The 27,249-nt window shown below is 41.9% G+C and overlaps 1 protein-coding gene across 1 annotated transcript in view; it reads right to left on the minus strand.

Annotated features, from left to right (window-relative positions):
• Window positions 1-4,485: 4,485 nt before the first annotated feature.
• Window positions 4,486-27,249, minus strand: part of LOC124805709 (leucine-rich repeat-containing protein 24-like) — a 677,046-nt gene continuing 654,282 nt past the window's right edge. The window contains exon 8 of the mRNA XM_047266278.1: window positions 4,486-11,351. Within this exon, the coding sequence (XP_047122234.1) occupies window positions 10,878-11,351 (474 nt within the window). The 3' untranslated portion in view covers window positions 4,486-10,877. The remainder of the gene's footprint in view (window positions 11,352-27,249) is intronic.

The following is a 27,249-nucleotide window of genomic DNA, read 5'->3' on the forward strand; positions in this document are numbered from 1 at the left end:
AAAACCACGTTCAATGTAGATGCAGCACCACAATGTCAACAGAGAAGGCTTAAAACGGCCAAGGTTATTGGTAAGTGTCAAATGTTGTCAAGAACGTCTTCCTGTTGCTCATCGTAGTGCGAACCATCGTTTCTGACATCGAAATGCATGGGAATCAATGTCCCAAGGGAATTGATGGTTTCTTTGACGCCCAATATGTCACCCCTGAGGCTTTTTCATTTCGATTTGACGGCGGTGTATCTTAATTGCCTTGCTAGGCATCGTGATTCTGATCTCCATCCCAGAGATGTCAAAATTAGCGGTGAAATATGTGTAGGAGGAGCAGTGACAACCTTCTCATCGTGTGACATGCCTGCGGTGCCGTTCATCAGAATTGTGGTGTCAGTGTGATATCATTAACCCAGTTTACACATCACATGACCATCGGAGTTCTAGCCTTGTTTTCGCATGTGTAAACACCTTGCTGCTTGAAACGTCATCGAGTCTAAGGATGATGTCACGGGGCGCCACACTTGTACACAATTACAAATGAAGGTTGTAGGCTGCTTTGAGGCAAATTTCAAACATATCCCTCGGAATTGGAGACAAGTACGGGATTTCGAAAAAGCGATCAATTAGTTTTGTTATGCAATGTTGTATTTATTTTACCTATTCCTATTTCTGTGGACGTTATCTTGTAATACAATGGAACGAATAAGTAAAGCATCAGTCATAATAACTGTCTGATCAGTCTCTTAGTGTTCAATTCACAATCGAGTTCTGACAATATGCAGCACAAACGTCATCATTTAATGCACTAGGTTTGAAACAGTTCGTTTAGTTCTCCAATATAAATCTACAAAATCCGATGTCGTAGTCATATGGACATAGCCTTGAAAAAGAAATATTCGTTTCGCTTCCCGGTGACACTCGGTTTCTTGCCTTTATACAAGACGTCGACCATTGGGCAGCCCACTTAGGCTGCTGAAGTTCTGCATCCAGATTACGTGGAAGTTATCATATACACTCCATGGATGAAGAATTCCAGCTTTTCAGCACAGAGCTTCTGCATGCCTATAGAATTCTATGGTTGGCTTCATCCGCAATATTGTAATCAGACAAAAATTATCGAGGGGCTGTACAATAAGTGACTGACGATCACCCAAGTTTCTTTTTTCTGTCAGATTCTCAATTGCTCGTATGAATGAAAGAACAATGTACTTGACATTACAGCGTTTGCGTGAACACGTTTTCACCAAAGTTGCAGTTGAGCATGGTTTAGTTCATATATCATTTTTTAAAGTTATTATCCTATAATGCCATCAAGCTGATCTTGTCAGCGTAAGTGGAAAATCTGAAAGTCAAGTGAAGGAATATTTCCAAGACGATATTTTATGTCTTACTGAGCGTTCCTGTAGAGCGGGTTTTCATGGTACCCCCCTGACAACCGTGCTGCAACTGGACAGGAACTACAAACATTTACGTCTTCTCATGAAGCCATTGATAGCAGTATCTGCGTACTTTTTCTCATTCCTTATTATATCAGTTAATGATTGCAAAATAATCTGAAGTGTTCAAATATCAAATTAGCATACACCAATCGCCTTAAACCCCCCCCTCCCACCACCACCACCACCACCACCACCACCACCACACACACACCAACATCCTACACTGAAAAATACCTTCTATATCATACAAAAATAGGTTTAAAATCTTTTTAATTCTTCCTCAATTAGGGAATCATTTCAGAGCCCAACAACAGAAGAAAATTGTTATTGTTGTACTGCGATTAATATCTGCCCTCAGATAATACCAGCACTATTTCTGCTTTGGGAGCACTTTTACAGTTTCTTTGTATCGAAGCTTTATTATAAGGAATATATGCTGCTTACAGGGGTACAGAAATTAATTGAAGGGGCCACCAGACAATGTACGACTCACTTGGTTTTAGCAGTAAGTGTGAATTACGTTTTCAGGTAACACAATGTCTAAGTAAGTGATTTTTGCTGCATCTCATGGCGTTGTTTTCCATGTCATTGTAATTGACGAGTTGAAATCAAACAGAATTTATTTTTGTCAAATAATGGACAGCACCCAAACATTAGGGAGAAGAAAAAGGATGACAAATATTCCCCATTCTAGCACCAGTTCTGAAACCACTTCGCTCTTCTCCAGAAATGTGGAAATACTTTTATTTTTGGTCATTACACTTTTGACTAGTTTGATATGGACCGCCACAAATTCCTCTCCTGTGCCCAACATTTCAACTCAGAATAGCAATTGCAACCTTCATCCATAATTATTTGCTGAATGCATTCCAATTTCTGTCTTCCTCTCGAGGTTTTAGCATCCACAGTTTCTTCTAGTACGACGGAAGTTATTATCTAATGTCTTAACATATGTTCTATCATCCTGTCCCTTCTTCTTGTCAGTGTTTTCCACCGTGTGTGGACCCCGGACGAGGGGAGACGATCAGGCATTCCCTGGTGAGACTCTGGTGAGCACAGACGCTCTACGTGATGGCTCCTACAGTCATCTTAGCTAGGAGAGATAGTCAGGTTGGATAAAATTGCTATTTTTATTTTGTGCTACTGATGATGGGCCAGCATTCCATATAATCGCACTATTAAGTTAATTGAGTGATTAAGAAATATTTTCATTATTTCTTTAAATAAATGTTGTAGTTAAACAAAATTCTTAACTTTATTTCTCACAGCAACACCATATTTCCGTTACCGTTCCTATTAAGTTATTCAAACTTTCAACTTAAAGTTAACCAAGAAGCAGAAATTTTGTGTAGTAGTGTTTGCAAACGGTTGTAGGCGTTTAATAACTTTTTTTCATAATGCGGGGCCACAGTCATAACATATTTCTTTAAAGTCAGTACTGCTATCTGACTGTTGTTTATTTACAGTGCTACATTTACACATACACAATCATGATTTCGGATTAAAAGTGCCATTATCAAGTGTTTTAAGCGTTATACAGTGCCTAAGATGACATACTGTCGCATTCAAAATAAACTATTAGACACATTGTCTAAGGGTCGATATTTCTGGCAAATCCTACTGCTTTGTTTCATCACTGAGTATACCATCTCGAGTTAAGTGACCTGTATTTGTGTATTTCTGAATTACCCTGAACATTTCTGTACTTACATCTTTCGTCGGTAAACTGAAGTACTTATTTACTGCAGTTACCTTCCTTGTAGATATGTCTGAGGTTTCATAACGCTTTTCGCTTATAACTTTCGAATCGCTCGTTTCCCATACAGGAATCCTAGCCCCAAATTGATACATTTATCCTCTTCCATCATCCTAGAACGTTTGTAACATCACTAAACCACCCTGTATACATTTACAGGAACCGGCGCCTATAACTTTGACACTCTCTAGCGTCGTTGTATGACATATCCGGACGGGGGTTCCCATGTAAAACTTGATCTACTAAGTCACCGTTATAGCCTGTAGAAGCAAGTAACATGAATGGTGAAACACGCTGTACAAGAGTCTTCAGCTGAATATGGCGCCGCGCTGAAACTTGCTCATCCTAGGTCTCGCCGAATTGAGGCTATTATCAAGAGTACCGATGGTATTATACAGTATTTAAGTGACGGCTCCTTCGGGTGGCTATCTCTGTGTACCATCGTGCTTATTACGTTTTCTGTTCAGCGACAGCGCTCATCTCTAGACACAATTACCTTGTTGCCTAATTACAACATTGCGGTCACAGTGTCCGAGGACGTTTGGCCGGCACGTTGGGGCAGGTGACTGTAATGCAATACATAGTTTATGTGGAAGTCGCTGGTGGCACCATTACGAATCTTCTACCGATGAAATGCCCTCATCTCTTCAGAACCAGTTTCTTCGGGGTAAAGAGAACGAAGGATACCATCGAAAGTTTGGAATTTCTTATCATTTTGGTACGGAGAGTACATTGAGAGTAACGTATACTTTACAGTTGACCGACATTTATTTATCTTGGTGTACTTGCGACATTGTGGTGCATCAGTTAATATCGTGTAATTTATTTTTATCCTTACGTGTTATAATGCAGTGGCAAAAGTGTTATAATATGTTAGTTAATTCCCTGTAATTTGTTTATCTTTGTCATCATGCACTTGTCCAAGGTTAATAATTTTATTCCTTTGCCTCTTTGAAATTCCCGAGAGAACTGCATAATAATTTATGTAGAGTAGTAGAACTTACATTACTCGTGCTCATACCTGGAGATATGACTTCATTGAATTTGACATTAATGTACAACAGAAAATGTTGTCACATAGGTAAAACGAATATTCAGTTCACTAATTGGATGAAATATGGTTGTGCCTTGGCACCTAATGTGGGTAGCACAGCTGAATTGGCGACAAACGAATTGGATTGGTATTTATCTTTTCTTACGTATTCACTGGTAATGTTGTACTTTCTGAATCATGTAATTATTCAATTTATTCTGATTTGTTTCTAAACTTACAAATTCAAAATAGAATTCAATGCAGTAACTATTGAGAATCTTCTCTCTGTATGCACAGGAGAATCAAATATTGTTCTTACAAACACATAATAATGATTACATTCCGCTTAATTTTAGTACTGAAATTTGACCAGTTTTAAGAGCACGTTAACATAATAGAAAACTGCTGCGGATGTACTTGTAGCGTTAAATTATTTGTATATGGTTATTTTTCTTCGTTACATGAAATTAGTACAACTGAAACTAGATTACATACATAATTAAGGAATACAGTGACATGTAATTGACAGTGTTCTATATTGCATCAATTCTACTCTATTGTATAAAGTAATATAAACATTATTTGTAATATGACCTTTTACACCTTTAAAAGAACTCTCGAGATACGTGTAATAAGTAATATATCCGTCGAATTATATCTATTCTTTCTTGATTATTCCGAAGTTTCTAACAAGTAAAATGTGTTTCTTAATTCTTACATTCTGTTGGTGTTAAAAAGGAATGGACGATGTTTGAACTAAAACGTTACTTTTAAAATTTTTTATCTGGATTCTCTCTGACGTTTTGTCAAAATATATTACACAGGGAGCTCATTAACTGAAGAAGCAGAACGACGTATTAAAATGGCCTCGGACGTAGAAAATAAGAAAACCTATAAGACAGCATTTGAAAGCCATTTCCATGCGATTACAGTGATGTTCGCAAACATTTAATAAGATAGTCAATCAACATTCCCTGTTGATAGGAAGAATGTTGTACAGCTTTCTCCATACAATACAATAAGTGCTGAATGATTCTGTGCTGTTTAATAGATAAGTGAAGTAGATTAATTGTATTATACCACTTCATATAAGACAAACATGGGAAAATTTGCAGGAAGAATAACTGTCTTCTGTGTCTTAAATGAACTTACGTAGAAAAAAAATGACTTTCATAGAAAAATCGTTTTTTTACGTGGTTTTTTAAAAAAAAGTCTGATATATTTACACATTCTCTGCACTTCGTCATAAAGAAAACACGCTGAAACACATTATATACAAGGTTACTGTAACGGAAACACTGAATCGATATTTACAAAGCATTCAGCTATCAGCTGCTCAGGTGAGAACTTTTAAAGGTGGTAAGTGGTCATAGAAGAATACAACAGTACAGGATTTAACACAATATTTTTCCGTCCTAGAGCCAACGGTCCCTGAAATAAACTGTTACTGTTTAAGCATTTAGGGAGAAAATTGTCTTGTTTGATGAAAATATGAGTGCTCTAAGGAGACAGGAGGTTATTACAGTACTTACGTGGAATAATATTGACAGGAGTCTGAGTTAGTTGCATATAGACTAGTAGTCGAAAGTAGTGGAATATAAAATTTTCTTTTCGTAAGTGATTAGTAAAATAATCAAGTTAACCCTTACGATAATAAATTCTCTTAATTTATTTTGTCAGTCTCCACTCTTTTACATTTAAAACTAGACGATCAACAGACTACTCATTGGAAAGGGATTCTTGTTTTTGTCTTACTTGGACACTCACCTGTTAATAGGCCTGCTTTCAGCACTGGTTCACAAATTACTAACACCATAAAAAAGCATTGGTTGTTCTGACACCTCCGTCATATATACACCTAAGAATACAAGATACACATAATATTATAGTTAGTTTCATTTCGGCGCTAACTCGTTCCGGGTGGAGTACCTCATCGCTCTATATCTCAAAACCTTGGCAGCCGTTTTAACAATCACACTGAAGCAGAGAAGTGTCACATCGCTTGTCCACTTCCTGAGATATGAATTGCACACTTCTGTGATTGCAACAATAAGATGCCCACACATTCACTGTCTGAAAAAGTAACCGTAAGTCACTGAAATAGAACACTATGCACTTATTCTCAAGTACCTCCACTCGACCGAATATGCATCTATGTTCATAGTTCCTGATAGGACACAAAAGAGGTCCTGAGTCATTAGAGTCATAAACAGAGTCGACGGCCTTTGCAATGTCTGTCCTGCTGTGCCGATCTTAATGCAGACTGCGCTTTTAAAGTCACCAGTCCTACAAATCTGTAAACGATTCAGTTCTGAGCTTTCATAATCAAGTTTGGTAATGGACACTGAAGGATAAAAAGGACCTTTCTTTTTTTAAAAAGGGAAGGATTTATCTTGTGGTGTTGTGTCACTGAAATACGCCGTATTTGGTGTGCGTGCGTGCGTGTGTGTGTGTGTGTGTGTGTGTGTGTGTGTGTGTGTGTGTGTGTGTGTGTGTGTGTGTGTGTGTGTGTGCGAACTGTTCACTCGAAGAATAACGCAGATACCCATCAGAATAAGTGTGATAGTATGCTCCAAATGTGGAGCAGCTAAAAATATAGAACAAAGCAAGATTTCTTACAGTTCATACCGACTGCAACAATCCGTTTAATTTTCACCAGTGTGTGCTGAGTGTTAGGCATGAAGAAATAAAAAATAACAAGCAATGGAAGCTGAATGAAAACCCGATTTGAAAATGAAATTTGTAGTATGTTTTAAATCACACCCATAATGGCAAGCAGAAGACTTTGATTCATTTGTGATGTTTTGTTCAATAAGCTATTTCTTCATAGATTGTTGAGAGAGAATTGAATTGGAAATTGCAACCACTTTAGTTGCTTCAGTTAAAAACAGTACGGAATCAGTTCATCAATTGTTGTAATGTGTAAACTAGCACTTGTAGTAACCATTACAGGTATGAATATTAGGATTCTATATCCATTGCAAAGGACAGGTCTAAGAGGAAAGGAAGTATTTTTCTTTTCTCAGCTTACTACCAGGTAAGCGCAAGGTCGACTTTGATTTATAATGAGGCTCTCTGCATCTTTTTGGAGACTTATAACTATCAAAAGAAAAAGAGTTCATAGATGTAGATTAATTAGTATATAAGTAAATTTTGATTTTGGAGACAGCTGAGATATTATCAGATAGTCTGTTGTTATAAGGAAGACGCTTGTGGACAAGTAAAATCTGTGATGCCACGGTACCCGGTACCTTTGCCATAGAAAATTATCTTCAGTTACCATACATCTTAAACGAAAGCCACTTGATATTTGAAATTGAGTGTATATACCAACAAAGAGCTGTGAAATTCGTTGCAACTAGCATCTAAAATGCAAAGGAAGTCTCCTTATGCTTCAAGGTGGAAAATGAACAGGTATATGAATAATTTTATAGTTTGGAAAGAACTTACAGCGTGGTGTATACTGCGTGATTCAGCTGCTTTACCACTGGATTTTACCCAACCTACAACATTTTCAAATACCGTGCACAAGATTCTGATATTCTCTCACTTGTTACACGCAAATCATTAGTCATACAGAAAAATTAAAGGAGCATTTCGTACAAAATTTAATGCAGTTAAACTTTGTATTGGGAAACGTTTCCGCTGGAGGCCACGGTTTTCGAGCATTCCAGGAAAAGGCGTTTGAAGCTGACTTCTGTACATTTTCCTTGATCAAACCGAGAACTACAGCCTGTAGCGGAAATGTATCCCAGTACAAAATTTAATTACATCAAATTTTCTACAAAGAGGTCCTGTTCAGTTTTTCTGTTGAACTACTGATTTACATGTAGCGAGCTAGAGAATATGAAAATCTTGTGCTTCGTATTTCAAGGTGTTGTGGGTTGTATGAAACCCAGTGGTAGGGGCAGCTAAAGCACCATGTATGTTGTAAGTTCGAACTATGTGTCCTATGGAGTCCAGTTAAGTTTCTTTTTCATATTATTCTGAACCTTTTGCAACACCCGAGCAGGCTTCACGTGTCGACCCAAGACGTTAGCTTTCCGTTAGCTTCCTAGATTTAACAGACCATTTTTCTCTGAGACTTCCCATACTGCGTCTTTCTGAGGGGTGTAACGTAGAGCAAATGTTGGGATTTGATTTGCAACCATGCTCAGCATACGTTTTATACGTGTTCGTTAATTTTGTCTGCTACAGCGTGATTACAAATTTTACAATTCTATGGTTTCCTTTGTTACATCATTCGGAGCAACCCTTAACTACACGAAGGAATCTCATTTCTGCAGCTTGGATCTGTCATTGATCTTAGCGTTTATTCACTCATGTTTCTGTAGTTGTAGTTCTCGGAAACCTGTTGCTTTGCCTCTGAAATTTCTTTCAAATGTAGACATTTAACTAGGAGTTTTAGAAACGAGCCACGAGGGAAGTTCAGTTTTTGCTTTCCAAATTTTGGGTGGAGAAAGTATTGACCCCAATAAGAAAAAATGTCTAGTGAACAAAGGCAAGCTTGAGCTTTTTAATAGTTGAGTTCTGCCAGTGGATTCATCTCTGCGTATTTATCATCCATGCAAGGAAGACGGGAGTGCCACCGTTCTGCCCGTCAGTATCACTTCCTAAATTTAAATTTAATTTCATTTGTGTCTGTCGGAGAAGAGCAACGCACAAACGGAAACTTTTGGGTTATCTGACAAATACGATCGAGAGTTTCTAATGGTAGATCCTTCCCCATGGAACCGTCACCATGTTTTTCCACTTTTGTCTACCTCCGACAAAACGGAGCTCGGAAAGCCATACTTTATCTACCAAATTCGTCCCAAGTGGAATTTCAGTCGGAAGTATCGGGAGTAAGCCAAGAGCAAGGCGAAGATCCAAGGTTATAGATGAGGTAAGCTCAGGTGTCTCTAGTGGTAGAGTACTACCCACGAATCCAAAATGAAATTCTCCCAGGTTTATGCAGAATGTAACTGGTATAACTGCAAATATTTTTATATGGGTATCTTAACACGTACATACATTAATATGTCGGCTGTTTTTCTACTGCATCGAACACACTTCCCACAAAAAAGTCACAAATATTACGCTCTTACGTTTCTGTAGCACGAAGTGAACGATGCCTGGCAGTATAGACTTTCTTTTATGCGTCCATACATCCACACTGCAATGTCTAACATGCTGAAGTGGGGATAATGAACATTAGTGGTTGCCTTGGGCCATGTGTACTTGCAGGAACTAAATTAAATATACTCTGTCCGAACAGACGTCGGAAGGTCCAATAGTGACGACCAGCTGCCGTGTCATTCTCTCAGCCCAGGTGCGTCACTGGATGAGGATACGGAGGGGCATGTGGTCAGCACACCGCTCTCCCGCCCGTCGTCAGTTTTCCTGACCGGACGAGCTAACTCTCAGTCAAGCAGCTCCTCAGTTTGCGTCACAAGGGCTGAGTGAACCCCGCTAACCAACAGGGCTCGGCAGACCGGACGGTGCCCCTTCCAAATACTAGCCCAGCCCGACAGCGCTTAACTTCGGAGATCTGACGAGAACCGGTGTTAACACTAAAACATACGACTTGTAATAGCTACAATTATTAGTACGAAAATCACAAAATACTGACGTTATACTACTCAGTACACCATCCTGAGTCACAAATAAAGATATCTGAACCTATACCCATTAAATGCCTAGTAGACATGGGCTCTAAAATGCATACCTTAAGAGGTATGGGCACCTGTTCATCTTCTATACTATGAAACAGATCTCTTCTACTGCAAGGTTTTTGCTTTCCAAATTTTGGATGGAGAAAGTATTGACCCCAATAAGAAAAAATGTCTCGTGAACAAAGGCTCAAGATTACATACTTTGAAAGTTATGATCACTCGTTCATCGTCGCTAGTGTGAACACATTTCTTCTGCTGAACGAGTGCCCGCAGCTCTTAAGGTATGTATTTTAGATCCCATGTTAACCAGACATATTTTTCTTGTTTTCGTCCATAGTAGAAGAAGTTTTTCTTACTATCGAAGATGAACAAGTGCTCATATCTCTTAAGATATGAGCTTTAGAGCCCTTGTTTACTGGACTTTTTTTCTGTAAGGAACCTGTCCCTAAGGTTTGTCGATTTTTTTTTGGTTGCAATGTTTAAAGGATGCTACAATCAAGTTGAAGCTTTGAGGTGAATAATGAGGCAACACCACGTGTTCCAATGGTGTGGTATGACCCACAGATCTGAACTGAAATTCCGTTACGAACACTCCTAATTTCAACTGGGTGTATTAGAAATCAACCACAATAAGTTGAACCTTTCTGACGATTTATGAAGCGAACTCGGGTGTTGCTGATGGTAATTGTCCATCGATTGTAGCTGTGCAAGAATGATGCCTCGTCTGGTCTTCAATTTAGTTTTCCCACGTGTGATGGGCAACAGGAGTGTCATGCGTTATATGATTTGGCCTCTATATGTCCTTGTGGTGGTTTCTTCTGGTGTAAGGGAGGATACCACAGCACGACAATTAAGTCCAATTAATAGTGACAAAGCTCAGAGGCGTTACCTACGCCACTACGCCAAACTGCCACACTCAGAGGAGTAGCAAAGACACGATCGTCCTCTGGCATCGTCCTGCGGTCGCGGTAAAGCTTCAGATCGACGTTGACGGTGAGCAGGCCTCAGAGGGCGACGTACTCGGCCGGCAGAGGGGAGCACATCGGGGGCAGCGGGGGCGGCGGGATGTCGTCGGGGGCGTCGGCGTCGGCGTCGGCCTCGCTGTCTGGGGGTAGCGCGTCGGGCAGCGACAGCGTGGAGCTGCCACCGGCGGTGACGCGCGGGCCCATGTTGTCGTAGTGCGGCTGCCCGTGCGGGGGCGGCGGCTGCGCCAGCGGCGGCGGCACCACCTCCTCCTTGCGCTGGGTGGCGCCCGGCCGCGCCCTGGGTAGCGTCGCGTAAGCGTGGGTGGCCAGCACGCGCGGCACGTAGAAGGGCGCGTCGGGCCCCGCCGCCACGCTAACGCTGGCCGCCTTGCCGCCTCCGGGGGCAGCGGGGGCGGCGTGGCCCGGCGGCGGCTGCGGCGGCAGCGGGCCCGAGCGGTGCGGGATGTCCAGCAGGTCCGGGTAGCGCTGCTCGGGTTCCACAGGCTGACTCACCTGCAATCGAGAGCCCGTGTCGCACTTGTGTGGTAGCCGTGTAAAAAACACACTGCTCGACAGTGGCTTAAGGGGGTAGGACGTCAAACGGGCCGACTTGGAGCAGGAGAGGCACCACAGGACATTTTAATTTCCACTGTCTACACTTTTATAAATAAATTCATGAAACTTTGTCTGTATGACCAGGAAGGATTCAGGATTGACCCTCATAGCAGTGGAAGTTCAGAAACACAACAAAATAATTTTTTTTACATGTGAAATTTCATAATTTTTCACTTACTATTGGCTGCATTTGTTGCTGTATGTACACTTTTCTTCATAAGTAAGAGAGATTCTTCGAAGAATTTTGCACAGCATACAAAACCATACTTACAGGTGTCTGAAACTCGAGAATTTATTTAATTTATGGAAAAATGAGTGGGGTGTTACATTTTAAACTTCATGTTTAGAAAAAACTCAAATTTTATAGTTAATTATCTCAATTATTACCAGTTTTTAATAGATCTGGAAAATTCTAGAGTTTCATACACCTGTAACTATTGTTTGCATGCTGTGCAAATTTCATCGAAGAATCTCTCTTACTTACGTAGAAGAGTGTACCTACAGCAACAAATGCAGCCAGCAGAAAGTGAAAAAATTATGCAACTTCACGTATACAAAAATTTATTTTGCTTTGGTTTTGAACTTCCACTGCTACGAGAGTGAATCCTGAATCCTTCCTGGTCATGCCGATAAAGTTTTATGAATTCATTTGTAAAAGTATAGACAGTGGAAATTAAAATGTGCTGTGGTGCCTCTCCTGCTCCAAGTCGGCCCGTTTGATGTCCTACACCCCTTAAGAACAGTGCCATCTCTGGTATTTTGGAAATATATTTGTCTAGGTGACATACTTAGGTAATTAACAGTATATGATCACAGGTTAATGGAAGCGCGAGATAAACCATTACAAATGTGAAATAATGATACATTAATAACGAGCATAACCGTCAGAATATTGAATGTATTAAGTTGCACAGGTGCAGGATCTCAGCCTGTGGGATGGAACACCATGTCTGTTGCAGCTGACCTATCAATACAGAAATGATTATTGGTAGTTGTGGATGTTGCTGGAGTTGTCGTCAGACGATGCCCCATAAGACCTTGATTGGATACAGATCTGCTGATCTAGTAGACGAAGGCAACACTCGACACTCTGTAGGGGATGTTGGGTTACAAATTCGGTATACGGGCGTTATCCCGCTGGATGCTATTCATGAATGACAGCACAAGAGGGAGAATCGCCAACCTGACCTACAAATTGCGTGGGATAACGAGATTGTTTATGTTGTCATAGAAAATCGCACCCCACACCGTAACTGCAGATGTAGGTCCATAGTGTCTAGTACACAGATAGGTTGGTTGCAGGTCCTCAAGTGACCTTCTAGCTAACACACGGTCTTCACTGGCATTGAGGCAGAACCACCTTTCATGAGAAAACACAACACACCTCCGCCCTGCCTTCCAATGAGTTCTCGCACTACAACACTGAATTCGCAAACGACGGTGGTTTGGGGTCAGTGGGATGCATGCAACAGGTCGTCTGGCTAGGAGCTGCCTTTGAAGTAACCGATTTTTAACAGTCTGTTGTCTCACTGTCGTGCCACCTGCTGCAGGTGCAGTACGTACGATACGCCAGAACGAAACACGGAGTACGATGGTTTTCCCTGTCAGTAGTGCCAAGTAGCCGTACGGAGCCCAGTCTTCTTGTGCTCGCACATTCTCGTGACCACGAGTGCCAGCAGTCGTTTACTATGGGTACATTCCTGACAAGTCTTCCTGCAGTATTGCAGAAGGAATAGCCAGTTTCTCGAAGCACTATTTCATGACCTCATTCAAACTCAGTGAGATGTTGACATGCTTGACTAACATCAACTCACCCCCGGCAATCTCAAAGGCAACTAACATACACGACCGTTAAAGTCTGTATTTAAAGCAAACCTGATATGCGTATTCGTACTGGCGCTACTAGCACCATTATTATGCGAAGGCCTGAAATTTGAACAGACATTATCTTTCAGATGTAGAAACACGCCTACCAACTTTCGTTTATGTAGCACAATTCCTTATAGATGTTGCGTATTTATAACGAAAAATGGTGCAGATTTTACCAAATGAGAAAGCAAGATAACAGATATAAAAAACATTCATATTTGACGCAGATCAGACTCCCAAAATCAAGGTCGATATGGGACTTTCAGTAAGGAATATGCCCTTCTCACACATTAATGCACATTTTGCGCCTGTTATTCGTGCTGCCTATCAGACAGTTGAGGTGTCTTTGGGGGATATTTTCGCACTCCTCTCTCAAAGTGGTTTTCAGTTGTTCTACGAACCACGGAAGAGGTGTTCGTAGAGAAACATGTCTGCCAAGAGCGTCCAACGCACTTTGTATAGCGTTTAGGTCCGGACAGAACGAAGGCCATTCCATAGATTCAATACCTGTATTTTTCAGTTTTTACGACAAATGAGCGGTATGGTGTGAGCGGTAATTTTCATTCACAAACAGAAAGTCGAATTTTACCGCACCCTTCAACAGACAGACATGACCCAGAATGATCTCCTTGCTACACCGCTGTGCTCTAACGACACCTGACGCAAGCGGCGGTCTTCGGCCATTGTGCATAATGCCTGCCTACATCATAACTCGTACACCGTACCGATGACGTTCAGGAACATTCGGTGGTGTGTAACGCATTACTCTGTCTCTACACACTCATTGGTGGCCAGACTCACTTGCCACGGTGATGCGGGATTCGTCGGGGACCGTCACTCTGAACCACTGCTGCTGACTCAAACGAACATGCTCCCATCAACGGCCGCTTTCTCGACGTTAGCGTGGTGGAAGTGCTATGCATTTAAAAGGCTTCCTAGCACACAAACCAGCCTGATTTAATCGTCGCGAAATTGTTCTGGCAGACACGTGTACCGGTAGGGCCAGCGATGTGCCTAGGAGTGAGAATCAGTCTGCGACCACCAGTATGTTTTGCACAGTATTTTTAACTTCGGCGGTCTTTTTTAATCGCGAGACGACATTTTTTGACACAGCCTTAACAGTGACCACAATGGTGACAGTTTTATCGAACTGCTCGTCCACGATCGTAAGCACTCAAATGATGCCTTGCAGACATCTTGCCGTAGCACACGGAATGTCGCACCGATAGGTTCCACAACAATTCTTCTCAGACACCATGCGGCATGAACTGTCGAATGCATGCAGAGCATTTGTGGACATGCTTCGCTGTAGCTTACTTGTCCCGCTCTCCGCATTCCCTTTTACTGTCATCGGTCGGGCGTTCCGTTGCAATTGCTACTTCCGCAGCAGTTTCTAGTTGTTCCTCAGTACTAGTTCTTCCTTAGCGTTGGTGATGCAGTGTACCAAATCACTGTGGTTATCGCACATTTCTCAAGCTGTTGTGCACGGCACGACACATCACGTTCGGCTGCATCTCCCTTCCTTTCTTCCCATTCTCTGAGTACACTCTGATCAAGGTAGGTCTTAGTATAAAGGGTTATTCATTTTGGCTTGTCACATTTTTTTGGCACACATCAGATTACGGTGTCACAGTACAGCTGAAGATGGTCTATTCATGATCAGTGTAAAAAATTATTAATACAAGTTGTTTCAAAAAGTGTCAGAATGATGTTGTCAAAACTGTCGATCGCTGCGTCACGACTCGGTTACTGGAGGAACGAAGTCACAGTCTAGTTTATTAGTTTATACCCATTGCCGCTATATGTCAGTTGCATTCTGTTTGTTTGGTTACCATCACGTATTGCAAAATTAACACTCCGCATCAGAAATGATTTTCTGTTCTCGCGTTTGCGAAGATAATTCCATAATTGCATTGCAGAGGCGTGTCAGGTTGAGGCACTAAACTGATCCTCCGAATAGATGGAACTTACGCAGATGGTATCGACAGTTTGAAGACACAGAATGTGTATATAAATTAAAGTGTCCTTGCCGCCCTTGTGTCCCCGACGAAAACCTCACACGAATTCAAACCGTTTTGCAAAGCAGTCCTACAAAATCAGCTAGTAGTGCGAGTCGGGTTTTCCAAGTGTCCACAACAATAATTTTTCCGTGTTTGCGAGACGTCGGTTGGTTATGAAGCAGTACGAGGTATAGCTGTTACAGGATCTACGTCGTAACGCCATACGCAAAAGTGTGGCATTTTCTGAGGAGCTTCAGAAAACTGTTGACAATGATAACACTTTCGCACTACACATCGTGTTGAGTGATGAAGGGATTTTCCACCTTAGTGGAAAAATAAACCAACACAATGTTCAAATTTGGGGCCTACATAATCCACGTGCAGACACTGAATATGTACGAAGTTCAGAGAAGGTCGAAGTGGTGAGTGCGATATCCCACTCACCTGTTTGCGGCGCATTTTTCTTTGATAGAAACACAACAACAGTCAACAGTATCTTACGATCTTACAAATCTGGTTGCTTCCGAAGCTGAACAAGAACGACTTCATTCTTCAACAAGAATCGCTACGTGTGCGAATATATGAATAAAACTACTGAGCGCTTGGATTGATCGTTAAACAGCTGGCGACTAAGCTCTTCTTAGCTGGCCTCCACAGTCATGGGATATGACGCCCTGTGACTTGTTCTTGTGGGGTTTCATTAAGGACAACGGTTATGCACATAACTACAACGGTAACTGGAAAAGTAGAAGAATCGTACAGCCATGACATCATTGGCGATGGACATGGTTACTCCAGTGTTGGGGGAACCCGAGTATCGATGTGAGAGTGTTCGTGTCGTTGGTGGAGAACGTATAGAACATTTATAATCTAAACTTGAAGACTCGTAAATACGTTTCTCAAGTTTCGTAGATGTATGTCTCCCAATTTAATAAATACATGCGTTCGACATACGTATATGCTTATTGAAACACCCTGTACAGCTACGTGCAACGCAGATTTTTTAACAATCTATTCATAAGTACCTTCAGAGTTTCAGAAGATGACTGCGCCAAAAGTGCTAGTCATACAGTGAATATACGCATACCGGTAGATAGACAATCTTTCCAAGTTCTAAACTCACATAATACGCGCTCAAGACGGGTACCGTCTATGACGCAGAAAACATCAGTATATGCCTGTAGTTGACTGAAGCTGCTTCTGCTGTCCAGGACGGCACCACGACAGCAGCCGCCTTTTGAAATCTGCCGGCCGGGGTGGCCGAGCGGCTCTAGGTGCTACAGTCTAGAACCGCGCGACCGCTACGGTCGCAGGTTCGAATCCTGCCTCGAGCATGGATGTGTGTGATGTCCTTAGGCTAGCTCGGTTTAAGTAGTTCTAAGTTCTAGGAGACTGATGACCTTAGAAGTTAAGTCCCATACTGCTCAGAGCCATTTGAACCATTTTGAAATCTGTTCGTTGAGCTCTGCAGGTGCGAACATACTCAATGCGACACTTTGTTGTGGAACAAGTGGAATATTCCCGCTTCAGGCCTATAGTTTCACAAAGTTCCCATGTATGGAGGGGCTATGTGTAGCCTTCAGTAGCCTTGGCGTCTGTATCAAAGTTGGGTTCCAAACAGAGAGCTGTCGTTCAGTTTCTTTGGCGTCAAACCAGAGTATCGCAGATATTCACAACGGCTTGCATAATGTCTATGGAAACGTGGTAGTGATTAAAATGACGGTAAACCGTTAGGCGATTTCCCGCGTATAGGCTAGCCACTCACAGCTGCGTCTCCTGTAATGTTGGAACGTGCGGACAGTCTCGTACGATGTGATAGAGGCATGAATATCAAACATCTCGCTGCTCTGCCAGACGTCTCTGTAGGTAGTACTTACACACTCATATGTGTATGTCGTCTGGGTTCCTCGCCGCCTGACAGAAGATCATAAAGGACCACCTGTGCGGAACTGCTTACGCGTCACGAGGCTGATCGTGACAGTTTTTTGTCAAACATCGACACAGCCGAAGAAACATAAACTCATCACTTCGGGCCGGAAACAAAACGCCCATCCATGGAATGGTGTGACGCCACCTCTCTTCCAGTCCAGCTCAGTGGTGTTGATTATAATTATGTTCGTCTGAAAGTACCTTCGACGAGAGTACCCACGACTCGGGATATCTATAGGTGCTTGATGGATCACCATGGCCGTAACAAATGGAATTAAAATACCCGTCGAGAACGTGGAACCACATTTGGTGTGCAGTGCATACTCCATTACTGTCAACAGCAGCGAGATCGATGTGGTATATTCTTATAAACCGCAAACTTGTGACCAGGAGTCGATTACATACAATTCATTTGGTCGATTCTCCTCTTTGCACAAACTGTGGATCGCTGGACATGCGACGAAATATTTGTATTCGTACGATAATAAGTCCCTGATGGATTATTGGATGTATTTACAAGAACAACACGAGCTCATACGGAGTCATACGAAATACAGGACTTACTTTTCCAATTTTTTAGGAAGTGCTTTTCACAATCCGCCCGACAGCTGGGCCAGAAATGAGAAGACTCCTGCAGCAGAACGACTAGAGACAGTACTGCGCGGTTCAATTATATTGGCATATTGCACACTGAGAAGAAAACTGGCCCCTAGCTGTTGGCGCCAGTCATGACTGGATTATGTTAACATGAAAAAGAAAAACACACAACGATAGTAAACACCTAAACCGCCTCAGATAATAGTCCTTCGAATGGTCGACGCAGAAGAAATACATGCAACGCACAATGGCAATAATGGTCAAGATTATATTGCTTTCTGCCAGATTTATGATGCGACACCGCGTGCTGCAGGCATTGTGATGCAGATGATAACTTCATTTTCACTCCCGCCCGTGACTAGGATTATCATTTACTTCATTATGTTAAAAAAAATAAGAGGGCGGCCTTTTCGTTGATTTTACGGTTTCCAAATTGTTTTTGCTGTCTCGATACTTTTCTTATCCCTAGGACAGCACAATTGTACGAATAAAGATTGCTTGTTTACCCTGCCTTCCTGTTCCAAAAAAACGAAAAGAAAAAAGGAATTAGTGGTCGCGTTGTTGGACCATAAAGCGGAGGAACCGCGTTTCTATTTTTATTAACCAAAAAAATAATAAAAAATACCAAAAAATTTAAAAAAGTGGTCAGCGTGACGGATTGCCATCCTATGGGCCCGGGTTCGATTCGCCCCTTTCGTCGGAGATTTTTCTCCGCTCAGGGACAGAGTGTTGTGTTGTCTTCATCATCATTTCACCCCCATCCGACGCGCAAGTCGCTCGATGTGGCGTCGAATGTAATAAGACACGCATCAAGGCGGCCGGACCTGCCCCGCAAGGGGCCTCCCGACCAATGAAGCCAAACACATTTTCCATTTTACCTCTCTTCCAAAGAAAAAGTTCAAAGCCGCAGCCTCAGCCGTTAAACTGTTGGAGACGGTCTTCAGTGAAGCTGACTGTGATTCGGTGCTTGGAGGTATTATCTCAGCGCTGATATGTTATTTTTTCTCTTGGTCTTGTAGTTTTCGTACAGTCTTCTTCTAAAACCCCAGAGCGATAAGGGGTGATAAAAGGCTTTCGTAAGTCGTACAGTCTAGAATCGGTATGCCGATCAGAGAAAATCACCGTGAACTTTGGATAATCGTGCCATCAGCGCAGCAAGTTGAAGATAACTGTGTTGTAAAACATTGTGTGCAGCTGCGGGAAGAAGTCAGTAACTGCCTGCAACATATTCTCATCCGATAGGAGTCGTCAACCCTTCAAGACCAGTTTTAAGGGACTGTTCGGGATAGGTCAGGACTACAGGGCGGGTACTCGAGTGTCACCCACTCGAGCCGGCGTACCTGCTGCGTTACGACATTTGCGATATGGGGACGTCGAATCGCGACCAGAACGGAATTTAGCGTGCTATTCTGCAACGATGGTTTTCGACAGACATGCTGATCTATACACATTCTTCATCCTTTGATGGATGTCTCCTGGTGTTCGTCCTTTGGCAGAGGGGATAACAGCACGTTGGTCCTCTTCGGATGCATTTCGTTAACGTTGCAGTGGTTCACGTTCCCGTATTTACCGCAACCACGTCGGAAAGACAGGAATGCATCACTGGTTTCTTACGTACGTGTCGGTGTTTTTGTACCCAAATAAGAGTCGCACTATGTTCCGAATGCAGCAACGTCCTCAAACGGAAACTTTTTCATCGCCCGTTGTACATTTGAATAATCCTGTGCTAGTCGGGATTTCGGTTTATTAATGTTTAAAAGGAAGGAAATTGGTTGCGGTGAAACCATACGATAATCTTGAACAGTTCACGCTTTTAAGAGCACTACGGCGACGCTGAGAAATTCTTATAGTAGTTTCCAATGAGCTGACTAGGAAATAAAGACTTAACGACATAATGTAAGTGGAATGTAGGCAAACCCACATTTGTAAATTTAGAATAAACGATTCCGTGTTACTGACTATAAAACATAAACGGCAGTCAAATGTAAACGAGGCAGATAAAAAAAAAACTATTTATCATTTCAAAAGTAATTGCCCTAATTGTTAATACATTTACCCCACTTTTAGACAAGATCGTCAATGCATTCATGGCAAAAATGTTTGCCATGGCCTACATAACCATGATTGTAACCAGCCACGTACCACTTTGTTCGAAGTAAATCGACGGCCACCAGTGTCCCTTCAGGGCTCCAAAAATACGGAAATCGTATGGGGAGAGACCGGGGCTGTGTGGAGGAGTTGAAAGGGCGCCACATGTTGCCAAACCTGTTTCAGTTACGCTGCAGATATTTCGCTGGGAAGCCCTTACACATCCTCCATATAGTTCCGATCTCTCCCTACGCGATATCTACAATTTTGGAGCCTTTAAGAAAGACAGTCGTGGGCATCGATTTGCTACGCCCGAAGAAATGCACGGCAGGGCAAAGCCATGATTCTCTAGACAAGCGTAAATATTTTCTCATGAAGACGTTAATCGTCTTATCTCACAGAGGGATGAAGGAAGACGATTACATTTTTTGCTATTTGTCTCGTTTTCGTATGAAAACATTCTGTATTTTAAGAAATTTTGAAGTCAGCAGGACAAAACACAGCGAGAGATAGGCTACATGCTGTACAAAAACTTGACAGCAGTTGTGAAAGTCGAAATACACGGCAGGCAGGCAACAACTGAAAAGGAAATGAGACTTGGCTGTGGCCTATAGGCCCCTTCCATTAAGTCTATGCATAGATCAAGTGGTACAGGAAATCGAAGTGGAATTGAGAAGAGGAATTTAAGTTCAGAGAGAAGATAAAAGATTTAAATTACACCACTGACGTTCTGTATGAGGAACAAAGGCCGTGGAACATCAGTTCATTGTAATGCTTGATGACTGTAGATCCATGCATGTTCTTCATGAATCTGATCCAAGCAGTTTTCCGTAGTCTTAGCACACAAAACTGGCCGTTCGTATACTAAGTAAATTAGTGATCCAGACTCTATTTCAAAGGCAATGTGTACGCTTGCAGAAAAAAAGACAAATAAAAATGGGTCGAATGAAGTGAACTTGTAACCTCCCCCCTCACTTATCGACCTTAATGACAGTGAAAAATTAAACCGCGTGTACCTAATGGAAATTTGGGAAAAGCAATCGTCACCGAAGTTAATCTATCGGTAAAGAGGGAGGAAAGGGTTACATCTAAATGAAAGGAAAAATGCAAATGAAACTGGTGGAAATTAATTTTGAAAAGGGGTAAAGTAAATAAAGAAAGTAAATGCGCGGCCGTTACGTTAACAATTAACTAGCGGTAATTAGATATTTGAGATTTGGGGGAAATCACGGTCGCCAGTCCTAAGGACAATTACTATAGTAACTGAAAAAGAAAGGTTATTACACATATAATTAACACTAGAAGCGTGGCAACTGAAGGTTGACACGTGTAGTGTGAAAACAGAAAGTTTGTCAGAAGTAATAAGTTTCGCTACACTCTGACTTAATTTAGCAAAAGAATTAATAAAACCGGAAAATCGAAAGTTAATTTAGTGACTGAAGTTAATAGTGAGCTTTCTTTCTGAAGCACATCGAAATTCAGTAAAATACGGTTAGTCTTGGACTACCTCAACAATCATTTCAAAAGCAACTTGACTCTACGCAATTTAGAAACAAGAGATTTAACTTTGAACTTGAATTAAATGATTCTGAACTATTAACAATAGTAAAATTTAGTACGTACCAAGCTGAGCTGCAGTCACAGGTAAGCTAAGATATGCTAACAATACTCGCACTCTAAATTTGTGCTCGTGTAACCTAAATATTGTAGCCAGCTACTGAACTTTGAAATTAAAGCAGTGAAATCTAATTATATTATTTTAATGCTGGCGTTTGAATTTCAACGACACTCGGGTTCATTTCGGAAAAGGAAGGGACCCTGCTTGGCAATGCAATTGGGACAATGAGCAACAAAGGTTCATGCTAAGTTGCTGTAATTTTGCGAGGCAAATGGAACAATTTGAAAAGCTGAGGTCTGCCATACAGTTCTGAAACTTTACGTGCTTTTAGTCTTCCTTGTTGGTTGATTGAAGGTTTGAAGCCGTCGATCGAGGAGGTGGCGACAGTCACTCATTGTCGGCCGTCGCTGTTGCAGAAGCTGGATGTTGGCGCGCCTTCTTCTCGACACGGTCACCAGGCGAAACGGGCTCTTGATGTGCGCCAGCTAATGCTTCCCGTCCGCGACACCATGTCAGAAACTATCATCGCGAGTCGAGCGCAATTACATGCTGCCAAACCCCGAAAGCGCGGCAACTCGCGGGAGCGTCACACAACACACCTGCTCCACTCGCTACTCCAGCCAGACTCCTACTGCTCTGCCCGCGCTCCACGCGGCAGAGTTAACACTACCAAAGATCCTACACACTTTGATTCTTCACACGACCTATCGATGTAATCGTTCGATAGCAGTTTTCCCTAGGCAAGACCCAGCGTAAAAATACAAATAATATTTACGAAACAAACCAATTATACATCGACATAAGTGCATAAATATATATATATCCAAACAGTAAAGCAATTACAATATATAAAGAGACAGAAATGTCATATCTTGAGGTAACAAAACAAGGAAAAAATAATAGTACAATAGATGGAAATAGGAGGATATGCATTTCCGGCGTTACACGTGCCCCACATTGTCTGAGGATGTTCGTGTAATGTAAACAGACTCAGAAAATGTCTCAAAAAAGAAACAGCGGAAATGCATATGCTCAAAACATCAACAAAATTTAGCATTCGTCTAATTAAGCATAAATCAATTTTTAGACCATAATAATTGAGTGGAGACACTCCTAATCTTATTCCACTCTGTCATCTTGCACAAAATAAAACAGGTTGACAACATATTAAAATTCATAGAAAACATAGAAAATGGTTTAGCTATTCCAAAATCGTCAAAATCCGTAACACTATCATGAAATGGAATACTATTTACAAAATTAATCAGAGTACATGGTCATAAAAACAGGTAGATCAAAATACGCAAATTAATAATTAATTACATAGAATACACATTTTTACATAACCCTTTCATAATTAATATTCTCGTCATGGGAGTCCATTAAACGCTAAACAAGAAAATAACACACATCAGATCGAAAAAAACATAAATATTGACAGTAGAATTCTTTCAGCTGTCCAGGAAGAAAAACAATTCCGCCTTCCGTACTCGCAAGTACAAAGAATGCCGACAGCGGCCCAAGAGCCAACAGCGGCACAAGAGCCGACAGCGGCTCGCCTCGCCAGTATTGTTGCGCCCGCGTGTGCGGCACGCTTGATCTCACACGCCCTTGTGACGGCGTTTCCAGAACGTCCGTTTCACTGAATTCTTTGGGAAAAACTCACTCCCGAGTAATCTCAAGGAGTCCCTTAATACTATCACAGTGGATAACTCAACACTGTCCATCATCACACGCATGTACTAGCCTGAAACTTAAAACAGCGTCTAAGTACATTGGCAATGACTAGTAAAACACATATTCATGAAATCTTACAGCTAGTTACAAAATCATATTTACGTTGCTTAATCTACTGTGACTCAGCTGAAAACTTAAATTAGCAGCTTGGATTTTTCAGTTGGTTAAACGTCTAATCAAAATTAATTACTTGTTAATTACAAGTTCTTTAATGTCCTCTTGGTCAGTCAAAAGCATGGCAATCTAGCAAACCTTAAATCTTACACTCTATATTTACATATTGTACAAATTACCCATTGTGTGGTATTAATCGATCCTAGGTTGGTACAATTTCAAATCTATTATATTTCGTATACCTAATAGCTTTCCAGAGCTTGGATACTCTAAGCAACAAGCATTTGTGTGAGGTATACCAATGACTTTATATGGTCCATTATAAACAAACTTAAATTTAGAGATTTCATTGTCTATCTCGCTCGATTTCTCATGAGCTTTTACAAGTACTAAGTCTCCGATCGCAAACTTAGCAAAACGCGCTTTAGCGTCATGACGACGTATGCGAGCATCGGCTTTAAGCTTCATTACTTCTCGCAAACGATCTTTTTTCACACCAATACTAATGTTAATCCGTGGAGGGAATTTGATTATCTCTTCCAATTCACTTTCTACACTTTTGTCAATGCCGAAATTCCTCATGTTACGGCAGTTTAAACTCATTCCTACGTCAATGTCATCCGGCCAGTTAACAATGTGTATAGGCTGGTATTGCCTATGCACACCGTCTCCTGCCTCGTCAAAACCAACTACCATTGTTTTATCTAGTGACACACATGTCAAAGTTTTGCTTTCGCAGTTAATCACTGCACGGTACTTTAATAGCCAATCTAACCCGATAATTACTTCCGTAGTTAAGTCTGGCACGACGACAAACTCTTGTTCAAATCGTGCCCCACATATCTCGAAGTTGACAAAAATCTGTTTTGTGACCGGTTTACTGGCCTTCCCAGTAGCACCGATAATTTTCACTCCTGTTACTGGCATAACTACGATGCCAGGTCTGTCTTTCAGTAACTCAAATATTTTCCCAGATACAGCACTCAATTCTGCACCGGTGCCAATCAACACGTTTAGTTGTAGGTCGTGCATATTAACAGACACTACTATCTGTCTACACTTGTCCTCGACTGTTTCTTTATTTTCCCACAGTAAATCCTCGTCTATATCCAGGTCATTCCAGAAAAAACCATCCGGCTTTGATCCTAAATCCGGCTTATCTGGCGGCTTTTTCAGCCTCTGTTCACATACAGTTTTAATTTCAACACGTTTGTCCTGAGGCTTAGTCTCTAGCTTCGCCTCCAATACCGAAACCTTTTCCTGTAACTCGTCAACTAGCGAGTGTTGCTTTGCTATCAATTCACTAATTGTCACCTTCGTTGATTCCACTTTGGTCAGATTGATCTCATCTGCCAATCTACCTGGAGGAATGTGCCCAGTAGCATCTGAAATTACTTCCTCTGGATCTGCGCAACCCACACTGCTATCGTCTGACTGTATAATGTCAGCTCTAACCTCATACACGCTGTAATCTATGTGCTTTTCTACCAATCGTGTCCGGCTATCACTAAAATCTTCGTAATCTTTCTCCTTAATACTCTCGCAACCTTTAAACTGGAGGTTTGCGTCGGATGGGTCGGCTACTTCTATCACTTTCGGTAAAGTCTGCCGGTTAGGGCCAGAACTTTCCGTTACTACTTCAACATCTAACTCCTGCAGGACGAAACACGACGAATCTTGCTCGTGCTCCCCATTAACATAAACTATTTCTGGTAAAGTCTGCCGGTTAGGGCCAGAACTTTCCATCACTTCACAAATACTATCTTCCTGTGGGACGAGACGCGGCAAATCCTGCCCGCGCTCCCCATAAACACTTCTCCCGTACAGACCCCTATAATCTCTTAGTTCGTCGTATAAGCGACCGAACTGCCTTAACCAGACCTCATCCCTCTCTGCATCCCCTCGCTCGATGACGGACGTTTTATCCGACATCTGATCTTCTTTCAACACTTGCGAATCATTCTTAAACTCAATCTCCAGTTCCGCTGTGGGTATTACAGCTGCCACTTTATAGTCGATTTCCGGAACACTACTTAAATTGTTCTCACTGACAGTGAATGTATTTTCTACTGCCGTGTCTACAGCTGATCTACTACTTGTGGGCGCACTCCTTTCTCCTAATACTGGCACACTCTCCCGCCGTTGATTATTCCATACGGAATTTTCATAACGACGACACCTGGGTTTTCTCCTGTTATTGGGCCGCCAAAATTTCTCCACGCCCGGTCGGCCCCTCACCGGCGCGGCTAATGGTTTCCCTGTCTCGTCCCAGCAGATACGCTCCCCGGATACTGCTGAGGCGGCTGGTCACACCCTCTGGCGTTATTACTATTCTGCGCAGCCCGTATCATGCTAGTATGATACTGGTTTCTGTCATTCCGGTTACTATTTGCATTGTACCGATTGTCATTACGGCCCGAACCATTATTGTTATTGCTGCCAAGATTGCGGTATGCATTATTCCCATAGTTATCGTTGTTGTGGTTCCTGTTGTTGTTACCACGGCCTCCACCACTGTCGCGATTATTGCGCCAATTGTCCTCGTCCTCAACTCTTTCCAGGAAATCATTGATTGTCCTGTAATTGCTTCCTACGTAGCGTTTTGTATCATCTGGAAGCTTCTTGTAGAGTTCCCAGACTATTTCGGATTCCGTGCGGCGATCACGCAAATATTCCAACTTGCGGATCCAGCCCTCACAAAACTCCTTCATCGAAACGCGCGAATTCGCATCGAAAGGCCTCGATACGACAAATTCGCGCCAGACACCTTGCTGTTTCTGCTCTGACCAGTATTCAGCCAGAAACAAATTTTTAAACTCGTCAAAAGTCAGGTTCGTAATGTTGAGGTTTAAGCCCCAACGCTTGGCATCACCAGCCAACACATCAATAACCGCATTAATTTTTCTCTCATTAGTCCATGATCTGGGTAAAACTCTTTCACAATTTTTAATGAAATCCGTCGGGTGTATACCGCCTTTTTTCAAGGGGTCGAACCGCTCCTCTTTCGTCAACAACTCCGAACTATGTGCACAGATTGGCACATAGCTCTGTTTTTCGTCAAGTTTCCTTTCTAATTCCGACACCCTCGTAATCACTTGGCAAGTGGTTGTCGCAAGCGTTTCCACTTCCCTCTTTTTCTCTTCGCAGGTATTAGCCTGCTTCGTCACTTTGGTATCTACTTCGGATACTAAAGCCTTTAAAGTTTCCACCTTCTGATGATCCTCTTTTCTCACTAATTGAATTTGTTCCGTCACCTTATTCTCGATGATCGGAGCAACTGCGTCTCCTACACTTTTCTCGATTCTGCTAATTTCGGAATCAAAACGAGTATTTATGCTCGCAATTTCCGCCTGAACGCCTATCATTTCCTGTTTAAGATTACCGATTTCGGTATTAATTACAACAATATCTTCTTTGATTTTATCAACTTTTGTGTTAACAACTCCAACATTGTTGATAACAACGTTAATAGCTTTGTTCTGATTGTCTAGCATCCGTTCAAATTTTTCAGACTGAGCTTCTTGCTTGGCAGCCTGAGCTTCTTGTTTGGCAGCCTGATCTTCTTGCTTGGCCGATTGACTCTTGATTTCGTTAATCAAAACATTCAATAAATCAGTTAAATTCCCGGAAACTACCGGTTTTACTTCCGTAGCGGCTTCCTCTTTAATTGTCCCCCCGTATTCGTCATCAAGGGATTCAGATTTGATTTTCACTTCTGATTCCGAAACATTTTCTAAACTTTGGAATTCCATTTCTGCTCTTTGTTGCGTTTCGGCGGTCGCGTCTTTCATGCTAGCCGCCTGCCCCTGAACAATGGGTACCGCGGCGCGCGATTCCCACTGTT

Source organism: Schistocerca piceifrons, chromosome 7 (assembly GCF_021461385.2).
Source record: "Schistocerca piceifrons isolate TAMUIC-IGC-003096 chromosome 7, iqSchPice1.1, whole genome shotgun sequence".
Taxonomy (NCBI): domain Eukaryota; kingdom Metazoa; phylum Arthropoda; class Insecta; order Orthoptera; family Acrididae; genus Schistocerca; species Schistocerca piceifrons.